The 13,913-nt window shown below is 48.1% G+C and overlaps 2 protein-coding genes across 2 annotated transcripts; both read left to right on the forward strand.

Moving 5' to 3' along the window:
- Positions 1-470: 470 nt before the first annotated feature.
- LOC132651898 (uncharacterized) lies at positions 471-1,931 on the forward strand. The gene is given in 1 exon segment (XM_060376850.1): positions 471-1,931. A coding segment is annotated over 1 exon segment (1,461 nt).
- A 14-nt stretch (positions 1,932-1,945) lies between these two features.
- LOC132651899 (uncharacterized) lies at positions 1,946-7,599 on the forward strand. Its single transcript, XM_060376851.1, is given in 6 exon segments — positions 1,946-2,068; positions 2,127-3,385; positions 3,387-4,434; positions 4,543-5,611; positions 5,841-6,161; positions 6,200-7,599. Coding segments are annotated over 6 exon segments (5,220 nt in total).
- The last annotated feature ends 6,314 nt before the right edge of the window (positions 7,600-13,913 follow it).

Here is a 13,913-nt window from a genome sequence, read left to right on the forward strand (position 1 = left end):
CGGCTTCCTATTCTGTGAGTCTTGTGTATCGTTGTGTTAAACGGTCTGTCTTTGTGTGAGTTCGTTTCCAGGGGGTTCGAGTCCCCCTGTGGTCTGGACTTGGCCAGGTCATCTATATCAGACGGAAACTAGAAGGAGCCGACGGGTTCGTACTTCTTTTCCGTGCCTCCTGGGAGACGTCTCAGGAGTGCCTGGTAGGGGAATCATTTGCTTCCCCGTCTGAAAGGTAACCCTTCTTGGGTTCCCTCCTGTCTGGAAACACGAGCCGAGTGGGACTCTTTGGGGCGACGCCCCTGAGAGAAGGCTACGTGCTTCATCTGGGAGATGGAGGAACCGGACCTCCGATACGGTCTCCATCTGAATTTTTGTGTTCGCTTTGGCGCCGATCTTGTACTGCGCGGTTTGTGTTGTCTTCTGTCTGCCTGATCTTTGTCATAAGTGTAGTGAGTGTTGTTTGTCTGTCTACCAACATGGGACAAACTATCACCACCCCTAAAAGTTTAACTTTGCAGCACTTCAAGGAAGTCCGTGGCATCGCCCACAATCTCTCGGTGCAAGTGCGGAAAGGAAAGTGGGACATCTTCTGCTCATCTGAATGGCCCACCTTTGATGTGGGCGGGCCATGAGATGGCACCTTTAACCTAGATATTATTTTGCAGGTGAAGGCCAAAGTCATGAATCCTGGGCCCCATGGGCATCCAGACCAAGTCCCTTATATCATCACGTGGGAATCTCTGGCCAAGGACCCCCCACCGTGGGTGAAGCCCTTCTTGCCTCCCCCTTGCCTAAAACCCACTCATTCTGCCCCCCCTCTCCCGCCTCCATTAGTTCCTACCCCAGTTAACTCCACCGTTTACCCAGTCCTTATGAAACCTACTCCAGAAAAGGACCCTAGCCACAAGAAGACACCCCCGGTCCTGCCGGCGGATGATGGCCCTCTACTGGACCTGATGACCGAACAACCCCTTCCTTACAGGGGCCCAAACCCGGCACAGGAACCAGGGGAGGCAACTGCCAGAGGGGGACCCCAGGGAGAGCCCCCCTCGTCCCCGGTGGCGGGATGCTTAAGGGGAAGACAAGAAGTCACTCCCGACTCCACATCCCAGGCCCTACTGCTACGGATGGGGCCTGACAGCCAGCTCCAATATTGGCCCTTTTCTGCATCTGATTTATATAATTGGAAAAATAATAACCCTGCTTTTTCGAAGGATCCCTCTAGGCTCTCTGCATTGATCGAGTCTATTTTAGTGACTCACCAGCCCACCTGGGATGATTGCCAACAGCTGCTCCAGACGCTGCTGACCACTGAGGAAAAGCAGCGGGTTGTCATAGAGGCACGTAAAAATGTTCCAGGAGACGATGGACAACCCACCCAGCTGTCACACAGAATAGATGCGGCTTTTCCCTTGGAGCGACCGGATTGGGACTTCTCCACTGAGCGTGGTAGGGAACGCCTATGTCAATATCGCCAGTTGCTCATGGCGGGTCTCCGTGGGGCCGCAAAGCGCCCAACTAATTTGGCCCAGGTTAAATTAGTGACTCAAAAGTCTGAAGAATCTCCCTCTGCCTTCCTAGAACGCCTCAAGGAGGCATATCGTGTGTATACTCCCTACGATCCAGATAGTCCGGATCAGGCAACTAACTTAGCCATGTCTTTCATTTGGCAGTCAGCCCCAGATATTAGACGGAAGTTAGAAAGACTTGACAATTTAAGAGAGAATACAGTGCAGGATTTGCTGAAGGAGGCAGAGCGGATTTATAACAAGAGAGAGACACAGGAAGAAAGGGACGAAAGGCTGAAGAGAGAGGCAGAAGAAAGGGAGAATGTCAGGGAGCAGAAGAGAAATAAAGAGTTTAGCAGGTTGTTGGCCACTGTAGTGACAGAACAAAGGCAGAGTAGACAGGACCTGGGAGGCCGTAGTGGTCCCTGACTGGACAAGGATCAATGTGCCTACTGCAAGGAAAGAGGGCATTGGGCCCGAGACTGTTCCAAGAAGCCAAAGGGCCACCAAAAGGGACCTCAAAGACCCAAGCCTCAGACCAATTTGCTCAATCTGGAAGACTAGGGGTGTCGGGGTCAGGAGCCTCCCCCTGAACCCAGGATAACTCTTAACGTGGGGGGGCAGCCTATCATCTTCCTGGTGGACACCGGAGCCCAACATTCGTTACTCACCACCTCACCGGGACCCCTAACTGACAAATCAGCATGGGTTCAAGGAGCAACCGGAGGAAAGAGGTACCGTTGGACTACCGAGAGGAAGGTACAACTCGCCACCGGTAAGGTAACTCACTCCTTTTTGCACGTCCCTGATTGTCCCTACCCCCTGCTGGGGAGAGACCTACTTATGAAACTTAGGGCACAAATCCACTTTGAGGGGACTAAAGCCCATATTACCGGGCCGCAGGGACAGCCCTTGCATGTGCTAACCATGCACTTACAAGATGAGTACCGGCTCGAGCCTGAGAAACCTGAGTCGTAGGATGTGACTAGTTGGCTAGAGAAATTTCCCCTGGCTTGGGCGGAGACTGGAGGAATGGGTCTCGCCATTCACCAACCGCCCTTGGTGATTGCTCTAAAGGCATCTGCAACTCCTGTCTCTATCAAACAATATCCAATGTCACATGAGGCCTACCAGGGAATCAGACCCCACATTCAGAGACTTTTAGATCAGGGCATATTGGTACCGTGCCAATCTCCTTGGAATATGCCTCTCCTTCCAGTCAAAAAGCCAGGAACAGGAGATTACCGCCCAGTACAGGACTTAAGGGAAGTCAACAAAAGAGTGGAGGACATACACCCCACAGTCCCCAACCCATACAATCTGTTGACTGGGCTTCCCCCAAGATATGTTTGGTATACAGTCCTGGACCTCAAGGATGCTTTCTTCTGTTTGAGGCTCCACCCAAAGAGCCAATCTCTTTTTGCCTTTGAGTGGAAGGATCCAGAGCTGGGAATATCGGGCCAGCTTACTTGGACAAGATTACCACAGGGGTTCAAAAACAGCCCCACCCTTTTCGATGAAGCTCTACACCGGGACTTGGCTGACTTCAGGGTCCATCACCCTACCCTAATTTTACTCCAGTATGTGGATGACCTCCTCCTGGCTGCAGAAACTGAGAAAGAATGTAAGGAGGGAACAGAGGCCCTTTTGAGAACTTTAGAAATTCTAGGATACAGGGCCTCAGCCAAAAAGGCCCAGATTTGCCAAAGACAAGTTACTTATTTGGGACACCAGATCAAAAATGGGCAAAGGTGGCTGACCGAGGCACGGAAACAGACAATTTTGGGAATTCCAGAACCCAAAAATCCGAGGCAGTTAAGAGAGTTCCTAGGTACGGCGGGGTTTTGCCGCCTCTGGATCCCGGGGTTTGCAGAGATGGACTCTCTTCACTTGGGGGGATGAACAACAGAGGGCCTACGCATCAATAAAAGAGGCCCTGCTAACTTCCCCTGCATTAGGATTGCCGGATTTAAACAAGCCCTTTGAGTTGTTCATGGACGAGAGACAAGGGTATGCTAGAGGAGTCCTAACTCAAAAACTTGGACCTTGGAGGCGTCCGGTTGCCTACCTGTCTAAGAAACTCGACCCAGTGGCCTCAGGTTGGCCCCCTTGCCTACGGATGGTGGCTGCGATCGCCCTCTTGCTCAAGGACTCTGGCAAACTGACTATGGGGCAGCCGGTAACTATCCTGGCTCCACATGCGGTTGAGGCCCTGGTAAAACAACCTCCGGGCCGATGGCTCTCTAATGCCCGCATGACTCATTACCAGGCTCTGTTACTAGACACTGAGAGAGTGAAATTTGGTCCTGTGGTAGCCCTCAACCCAGCAATGCTGCTTCCCCTACCAGAAGGTCCAGAAGTTCATGATTGTCTCCAGATACTTACAGAGGTACATGGCACCCGACCTGACCTAACTGACCAACCCCTTTCGGAGGCCGACTTCACCTGGTTCACCGATGGGAGCAGTTTCCTGGACAATGGAGAGCGGAGAGCAGGGGCTGCGGTCACCACCGAAACTGAGGTAATTTGGGCCAAGGCCCTACCACCTGGAACCTCAGCGCAACGGGCCGAACTCATCGCCCTGACCCAAGCCCTCCGAATGGCGGAAGGTAAGAAGCTAAATGTCTATACAGACAGCCGTTATGCCTTTGCTACTGCTCATATCCATGGAGAAATATATCGAAGAAGGGGACTGCTTACCTCCGAAGGGAAAGAGATTAAAAATAAGACGGAGATATTGGCCTTGTTAGAGGCTTTGTTCTTACCCTCGAGGCTGAGCATTATTCATTGCCCAGGTCACCAAAAGGGGGACAGCTTGGAAGCCAGGGGCAACCGCTTGGCGGACATGACAGCCAGGGAAGTAGCGATGCAAGGAAATTCAGAGGCTCCCCGCTTCATGACCATAGATCTGGCCATGGCAGAGGCCCACTTCGTCCAAAAACCCTCCTTCCATTTCCATTATACTGAGGAGGACCAAAACTTCCTCAAAGGAATGGGGGCCGCATACAACCCCACAACAAGACTCTGGACTTTCAACGAGCGACCTGTGTGGCCCCTACAACAGACCTGGGACCTGATCAAGTATCTCCATCAACTGACCCATCTTAGCTCCAAAAAGATGAAAACCCTCCTGGACAGAGAGGAAAACGCCCACTATCTGCTAGGTAAAGATAAAATCCTACAAGAAGTAGCTGAAGAATGCACAGCATGTGTCCGAGTCAATGCAAGCCGTAACAAGATCGGTGCGGGGGTCAGGGTCCGAGGACACCGCCCTGGCACTCATTGGGAGATAGAGTTCACCGAGGTGAAACCTGGACTCTATGGGTACCGGTACTTACTGGTATTTATAGACACTTTTTCTGGGTGGGCAGAAGCCTACCCTACTAAACATGAGACTGCCAGAGTTGTCACCAAGAAACTTTTAGAAGAAATCTTCCCTAGGTATGGAATGCCGCAAGTACTGGGCTCTGACAACGGGCCTGCCTTCGTCTCCCAGGTAAGTCAGTCAGTGGCCACATTGTTGGGGATTGATTGGAAATTACATTGTGCATACTGCCCCCAGAGCTCAGGGCAGGTAGAACGTATGAATAGAACTATTAAGGAGATTTTAACCAAATTAACGCTTGCAACTGGCGCTAAGGACTGGGTATCCCTCCTTCCCCTAGCGTTGTATAGGGCTCGAAACACTCCGGGCCCCCATGGGCTCACTCCTTTTGAGATTTTGTATGGCGCCCCGTCACCAGCTGCCCATTTCTTTGACTCTGGAATAGCCTCCTTTGCTGATACCCCCTCTCTTCAAGCTCATTTGCAGGCTCTACAGCTTGTGCAATGGGAGGTTTGGAAGCCTCTGGCGGCCGCGTATCGAGAGCAGCTAAGTCAACCTGCGGTCCCGCACAAATTCCAGATTGGAGACGTGGTTTGGGTACGGCGACACCAGACAAGGAACCTGGAACCACACTGGAAAGGACCTTACACTGTTCTGCTGACGACACCCACAGCTCTGAAAGTAGACAGCATCGCCGCCTGGGTCCACACCTCCCACGTCAAGGCCGTCACCCCTGAGCAGCCGCCTGACGCCTCGGACTCGGGAACCCGATGGAAACTCCACCGCACTCAAAATCCTCTCAAGATAAGACTGACTCGGGGGGGGGGGAACCCTAATAGTCTTGCTTCTTACCCTGAGTATTACAACAACCCAGGCCTCTTCCCCGCACCAAATTTTTAACTATACCTGGATTATCAAAAATCAAGCTGGGGACATTGTTAACACCAGTTCCCAGGTTGGAGCCCAACCCCACTGGCCCAGTCTGGAGGTAGATCTCTGTGCTCTTGCTCTAGGGGCCAGCCCCGACTGGGGAACCCCCGAGGTCGTGTACACTCCGGGGTCAAGCGCCCCCCAGCTAGAGGGCCGTCGCCCCATAGTTCCGGGCTGTCGCAACGGGATTGAGAGAGCAGACCTACATGGTCAGGCAGGGATCTATGTCTGTCCGGGAAGTCATAGGAACAAAAACCTCAACTATAAATGTGGGTGGGCAAATGACTACTTTTGTGCCTCTTGGTCCTGTGAAACTACGGGAGACACCTACTGGGCTCCCTCCTCCAATTGGGATTATGTAACTGTTAAGAGAAAAGATCGCCAGCCACGGGCGACCCCCAATTATATCCCAGATCAATTAAAGACAAAATGTGCCACCATAGCACTACAAAGGGGTGGTGTAATCCCCTGCTCATTCAGTTCACTGAGCAGGGAAAGAAAGCGCCCTGGACAACTAGCACCAGGGGTTTTGAATGGGGCATCAGGCTTTATATGCACGGATGGGATTTGGGCCTTACCTTTAAACTCAAACTTAAAAAGACCTCACCCACAACTGCCTCTGTGGGACCCAACCCAGTCTTACAGGAGCCCTCGCTACCACGACCTCCACCCCGGCCAACATCACCCCCAAGTACTTCCGTTTCTTCCCCCAGCTCTGCTCGGTTAATTACAGGCCCCACGATGCAACCTCAGCGACCTGGGTCAGGAGGTAGGCTCCTCGATTTAATAGCAGGAGCCTACCAGGTGCTAAACCGCTCCGATCCCCACCTGACTCAAGAATGTTGGTTATGCCTGGTTTCTACCCCACCCTATTATGAGGGATTAGCTATAATGGGCAATTTCTCTAATCATACCACACCGCCAGCAACTTGCTATCCCTCTGTGCAGCATAAGCTAACCCTGTCAGAGGTATCCGGGCAAGGACTTTGTGTAGGGGCCATACCCGCTGCCAGTCAGCCACTTTGTAATTCCACTGCCCCTCTTACCTCAGGAAGTTATTACCTGGCTGCCCCCAATAATACCTTGTGGGCCTGCAACACTGGCCTGACCCCTTGTATATCAGCCCAAGGCTGGAATGATAGTTCTGAATTTTGTATTTTAATCGAACTATGGCCTAAAATAGTTTACCATGAACCAGAAGAAGTTTATAGGCACTTTGAAAAAGGGACTCGATACCCTAGAGAACCTTTGTCTCTAACCCTGGCAATAATGCTGGGGGGACTAACGGTTGGGGGCATAGCCGCAGGGATTGGGACTGGGGCCACCGCCCTATCAGCGACCCATCAGTTCCTACAACTTCAACAAGCTATGCATGCCGATCTACAGGCGTTAGAAGAATCAGTAAGTGCCTTGGAGAAATCCTTGACCTCACTGTCTGAGGTAGTTCTACAGAACCGTAGAGGGCTAGATATCCTCTTTTTGCAAGAGGGAGGACTATGTGCGGCTCTAAAAGAGGAGTGCTGTTTCTATGCCGATCACACCGGACTAGTCAGAGACAATATGGCCAAACTTAGAGAGAGACTTAATCAGAGAGAAAAGATCTTCAATGAAAGACAAAGTTGGTATGAAAGCTGGTTCAATAAGGCCCCCTGATTCACCACTCTTGTTTCCTCTCTCATGGGCCCCTTAATTATAATTCTTTTAATTCTACTTTTCGGGCCTTGCATTCTAAATAGGTTAGTTCAGTTTATGAAGGACCAGCTCTCCGTCATACAGACGTTAGTGCTAACCCAGCAGTATCATCAACTCAAGCAGCTGGAGACGGAGATTGACTCTCCCTAGACCCGCAGAATGAAGGATTCCATTCTAAGCTAGAAGAAAAATGGGGGAATGAAAGAATAAAGTCCTAGCATAATACGTGACCCTGCTCACAATCTGCCTTCCCGCCTTCCCGGTTCCGAATACGTGACCCTGCTCACAATCTGCCTTCCCGCCTTCCCGCCTTCCCGGTTCCGAATACGTGACCCTGCTCACAATCTGCCTTCCCGCCTTCCCTGTTCTGGGTACGTGACTTAACTATGCTTCTCGCTTCTGTAACCGCGCTTCCTGCTCCCGAGCCCTATAAAAACCTGTCACCCCAACCGAGAGGCGCGCAAGTCTTCTGAGAGACTTTGTTGCCCCGGGTACCCGTGTACTCAATAAAACCTCTTGCTGGTTGCATCCGAACAACTGGACTCGTTGATCTTTGGGTACGGGGTCTCCCTGACGGAAGACAACCTTCGGGGGGGTCTTGCACAGTGACCTCACATCACACACATCCCTCCACATCCTTCCACAGTCCTCTCCTGTCCTCTGGTCACACAGTGGCCTGACATCTCAGCCTTCCCCTGTGGCCTCCAGTCACAGTAGGTCCTCGTCCTTCCCTGCCTCCTCCAGTCTCACACCAGCCTTCTAGTGCCCCAGACCCCAAGAAATCACTTACACTGAGAGGCCCTCAGGCTTCTCCTCTGCCTGCTATTTGATGCGGCTCACCACCCACAAGCCTTCCTGCAGGGGCTTTAGAAGACAGCACCTGAAGATGCCTTCCAAACAGCATATATAGGAAGTGACGTTTTCTCATTTGCATATTTGCACCAGACAGCCAATGGCATGAAGAGTGCTTGAGGGTCCTCCCCAGCCTCGCCTTTTCCCGTTCTGCCCACCCTTCCTGCAGGCACTGATCTCATGCTGATTGTCAGTGTTGTCCTGTCTCCTGTCATATTTCTTCAAGGGTGAGATACAGGATGAGATTCGTGGCTCCACATCCTAAGCCATACTAGGCACCCACTAAATGTCAGTTCAAGACTGAATGAAAAAGGAAACAAAAGGCTACAGCGTTGAGGGTTTCTGTTTGACAAGGTTCTAGAAGTAGAAGATTGCACTAGTTATTTTGCCCAAGGATTTTCCATGCTAGGGTAGGAAATGGTAGTGTCCCTGAGGACCGAATAGGGCCTTGTTGAGATGGGGGAGGAGCAGCAACATATAACTGCTGCTGCTACCCCTTACAGAAGAATGGCCTTTATGACAAAGGAGATTCAAAGAACTCAGACTGAGTGTGGTAATACATGCCTGTGTCCGGACCCGCAGGTGTTCAATGGCTTTTAAAATGGGGGGCTAGGTATGTGTATGGGGAAAGAATGGTTAGGACACAGAGACACAAGGAGGGAGTCTAAGTCTGTTTGTCCAATCAAAGCCTTGTTTATTGGAAATTTTTACACAACTATATAAGAGAAGGCAGAAAAAGGGGGAAGGCTAATTACTGCTGCAGAAGATAGCAAAGGTGTTTTATGGTTTGAGGAACCTCCTGCAAGTTACCTCAAGAATGTTTCCTTAAGATATCTCAAGGATGTTCCAAGACTGACGAGCAGATGTTCTCACATAAATCTATCACCCATGACCTGGGGTCCTAGTGCAGGTGTTGAAACATTTTATTGAAACAGTTATTGAAACAGTTTAGGCTTTTTATAGGTTTGGAGGACATGGGGAAACAGGGGTGGAGAGACCACTACAACTGGTGGGAAAATACCAGAGGCTTCAGAGGGGAGGGGAAGTAGATCAGATAAGCCTGTTGGCAGTTGCAATAAGCCTGTCACAGGAACACATTGTGACTCTTCTCAGGACCATCTCCTGGGGGGTCATAATTCTGTGGGAAAGTCCCTTGTGCACTTTCCCAGAGCAGACTCTCCTTGGGGCCATCATACAGTCCCCAACAGATGGTGGGCATTAAACAGAGGGGGAAGTATTGACCTGATCCTCCAAAGGCATTTTATACCCTTTTTGGGTATCATTTTTGGGAGGAGAAGTAGACCCCATCAACACCTGAGGGAATCCCCAGCAGTTTGTGTTTAGGAGTAATGAGACACCAACCTCAATCCAATCAGGTTTGGTTTTCAGGGGACTCAGAAACTGGCAATTGGGCCTTCCCCCTGCCCTACCTCATCTTGTACCCCTTACAGGTACCCAAGCTACATAAGGCAAGCATTTATCTGAGTTTTATGATGTTCTCATGAGAGCCAAATGCAGGCAGTCAAGACCCTTGAGATAGACTCTCAGAAGTTGCCCTGGGGCTCATCTAAGCCTCTGTCAGCCAAACCAAGTCTGTGATAATAAACTTGTAAGGGTTTAGATGCCAGGGAATCACTTGCTGTGTTATAAAGCTAGTTAAGTCTTTTAATGTCCCATGGGCCAATAGATATGAGGAGAAGGAAACTCCCAATGTGTCCCACAATTGAAGGAAGAAGATTGGTGATCCAGGGAGACATTGAAAAAACCAATTATGAAACCAACTTTCCTCTTGTTCTCTCTATCTCTTTCTCTCTTCTAAGCCTTCCCTAACCTTAGCCATGCTGTGCCTTAGAATCCCAGTATAAAGCAGCACTCTTCCCTTCAGGGCAGCACAGAGTCCCCCTTGCTGGAAGACAAGCAAGTCTAGTCCTCTTCAATTTGTAGGACAACTTCAGACAGTGAGAGGTGGGACTTCTCCAATTGGTAATGCCAATCTCCAATCTCTCAACATCCTTCTCAGTTTTCAGGCAAAGGTCAGAGTAATGCTTATTGGAGAGCATGAAAGAGGTGATACTGTCCCACCACATGCATCTCAGAGTACAAGGAGGACAGTTGGTGTAACAGCAATTATGTCCTTTATTTTTGTTCTGAGCAATGCATGGTCTTTAATAGAGTCCCAAAACTGGCAAAATCTTCCCAAGAATAATAGGTTATGTGGGGAACTAATGGGAAAATGGCACAGAAGGTCATAGTATTGCTTTTGAGGTGAGGGGTGTGTATATATGCCATCACTGCAATTCCATCAGCTATTGTTGCCTGGGAGGATATAATTGGAAAGGTGGCTTGACTGTTTAATGGTTCCATTACAAGATATCTGTATTTCTGAGGAATACTATTGCCTATGCATAACCCAAAGCCAGAAACAGAAGGCAGTGTCAGTCTAGCCTCAGCTTGTTGTGACCATCTGGATTTACAATCAATGGTCAGAGGAGTAGATTTCCTTAGTGACAGCAATGACTTCATAAAAGGGAGGGGCAGCATCATAACAAAGCCAACAGAACTCAGTAATCTCAGAAATGTATGATTCAGGGCTAAAAAGTTATGATTAACAAGGTCTAAAATAATATAGCATGTATCATTTCCATCATCAAATAAAGACAAGATAGGCTTATCAGCAGAGGAATGTGGCAATTACAGCTAGGATTCACATCCCTAGGAGGCACAGTAAAAGGCTCCAGCACCTCCACATCCCTTAATCCTTTTATAATCTGGGCAGGCAAAAACATCCATTTGCATGTTCCCATTGCTAACAGGAGAAGAGTGACTCAAGGGCAACAAGGAAATGTCAGGGTACCACTCGGTATCCAAAGTGACTTGTGACTGTGCATAATATACCTCACCATTTTCTCCAGAAACTTTCCAAGTATATTTATAGGGTTGGTGGACATTGTTCTTCTGGTATGTAATCACATTCTGGCATTGCATTATCACTTGCAGGAATATTATCCAAAGTAATTTCATATATACAAAAAAAAAAAAAGAAGTAGGATCTCATTAGGGCTCACCAACCTGGATGTCTGGAGTCCATGGTTTGTCTCAGGCTGGTTTTATTTTTTCTGCTGTTTAGATGAGGGCAGTTGATTTGTTTTATTAGCCTTTCTGGCAGCCATCTGGCTGCTTCCTCCTTGGTGTCAAAGAGACACACTGATCCTCAACCCCAGATGTGTCTGTACCATTCAATTTGTATGTGAGGGGGTCTTTCCACATGACTGTGGCATAATTTTTGTTTCAGGACTCCAAAGGTGATAAGCAGGGGACTTACCATAGGTGTCCAAGTTTATGAAATTAAGAACAAATAGTGCATGATAAAGAATATTTCTTGGGGATGTGTTTAATTTGTAATTGATGGCAAAATTCCTGAAAGGTTTTTCCAGAGTAAGCAGGATCATTATCCATTTTAATAACCATTATCCATTTTAAAAATCAGGGCTGCACACTTTTAACACAGTGTCTTTAAAAGCTGACTTCTAGAGGACAAAATCGCCCCCTGATAAAACATCAGGAAGCAAATTTACCCATCATTGAGTATCAGCCACTTTGCACTCAGAGTTTCATTCATGGACAGCGTGCAGGGAGCAACTGGCCCATATTGTGAAAGTTCATTTTTTAGTTCTTTTATGAATCTAAACCCAATGTGGAAATACTGTTGTTCATATGTTCCATCCCACTACCCAGCTGAGGTGGCAGAAATTTCATTTTCATCTGCAGAGGCCCCATCACTAGAGGAAAGATTCCCCTCCTCATCCTCTCCTTCAACTACAGCGCCTAAGCTGGACTGGACCTCTTTGGCAGGGGGTAGACAGGAGCCTGTTCTCTGCTAGGAGTTACAGGAAAAACCTTCAGATTAGTAGGAACCTTGTTCTTTGTCTTGAAAGAGAGGGAGGCAGATTCAGTTAGGGGTTGGGTCAATTCAAGATCCATTTCCCTCAGTTCTTTTTTTTTATTTTTATATTTCTTTTAATTAATTACACTTTATTCACTTTGTATTCCCTCATAAGTCCATCTCTCCTCCCCTCCCTAACCCATCCTCTCACCTCCTTCTTCACACATGCCCCTCCCCAAGTCCACTGAGAGGGAAGTTCCTCCTCTCTATCCTTCTGATCTTATTCTATCAGAGCTCATCAGGAGTGAATGGATTGTCATCATTTGAGGCCTGGTAAGACTTCTCTCCCCTCAGGGGATGGTGATTAAAGAGCAGGCCAATAATATTATGTAAAAGCAGTCCCTCTCCCCATTACTATGTAACCCTGTTGACAACAAAACTGCCATGTGCTACACCTGTGCAGTAGTTCTAGATTATCTGCATGCATGGTACTTGATTGGAGTATGAGTCTCTGGGAAGACCCCTGTGTTCAAATTTCTGGTTCTGTTGCTCTCCTTGTGGAGTTGTAGTCCTTTCCAGATCTTACTATTTCCCACTTCTTACATATGATTCCATCAACACTGCCCAAAATTTGGCCATAAGTCTCAGCATCTGCTCTGATAGTCTGTAGAGAAGAGCCTTTCAGAGGCCCTCTGTGACTGCTTTCTAGTTTGTTTCCTGTTTTCTTCTTCTTCTGATGTCCTTCCTCTTTGCTTTTTGGGATGGGGAGTTAGCATTTTGGTCAGGGTCCTCTCTCTTGTGTAGTTTCATTTGAAGTAAAATTTTTAAAAGTTTCTTCCTATATTACATCTCTGAATGCATGAGTATAGACTGTGTGTGTCTTTATGCTTCTTGAACGTCTCACTCAGGATGATTCCAGATCCCGCCATTTACCTGTAAATTTCATGATTTCCTTATTTTTCATTGCTGAGTAATACTCCATTGTGTAGATGTACCACAAATTCTGCATACATTCTTCAGTTGAGGGGCAACCAGCCTGTTTCCAGGTACTGGCTATTACAAAGAAAGCTGCTATAAACATGGTTGAGCAAATGTCCTTATGTGTAATTGAGCCTCTTTTGGATATATGTCTAGAAGTAGTATGGCTGGATCTTGAGAAAGCACTATTCCTAGTTGTCTGAGAAAAAGATAGTTTCATTACCAGAGTGGTTGATCAAGTTTACATTCCAATCAGCAGTGGAGGATGGTTCCCCTTTCTCCACAACCTCTCCAGCATGTGTTGTCACTTGAGTTTTTCATCTTGGCCATTCTGATAAGTGTAAGGTGAAATCTCAGGGTCTGTTTGATTTGCATTTCCCTGATGGCTAATGACATTGAGCATTTCTTTGCCATTCTATATTCCTCTGCAGAGAATTCTCTGTTGAGCTCTGTGCCCCAGTTTTCAAATAGATTACATGGTTTGCTTCTTTTCAGCTCCTTTATTTCATTATATATACTGTATAGTAGCACTCTGTCAGCAAAAAGGTTGGTGAAGAATCTTTTCGAATCTGTAGGCTTTCCTTTTGTTTTGATGACAGTGTCCTTTGCTTTACAAAAGCTTTGCAGTTTCATGAGGTCCACTTTATTGATTGTTGTTCTTAGAGCCTGTGCTGTTTGTGTTCTGTTCAGGAAGTTCAAATCTCTATATGCCACAAAATTTGAAAATCTAAATGAAATAGACAATTTTCTT

This window comes from Meriones unguiculatus (assembly GCF_030254825.1).
Source record: "Meriones unguiculatus strain TT.TT164.6M chromosome Y unlocalized genomic scaffold, Bangor_MerUng_6.1 ChrY_unordered_Scaffold_35, whole genome shotgun sequence".
Classification (NCBI taxonomy): Eukaryota; Metazoa; Chordata; class Mammalia; order Rodentia; family Muridae; genus Meriones; species Meriones unguiculatus.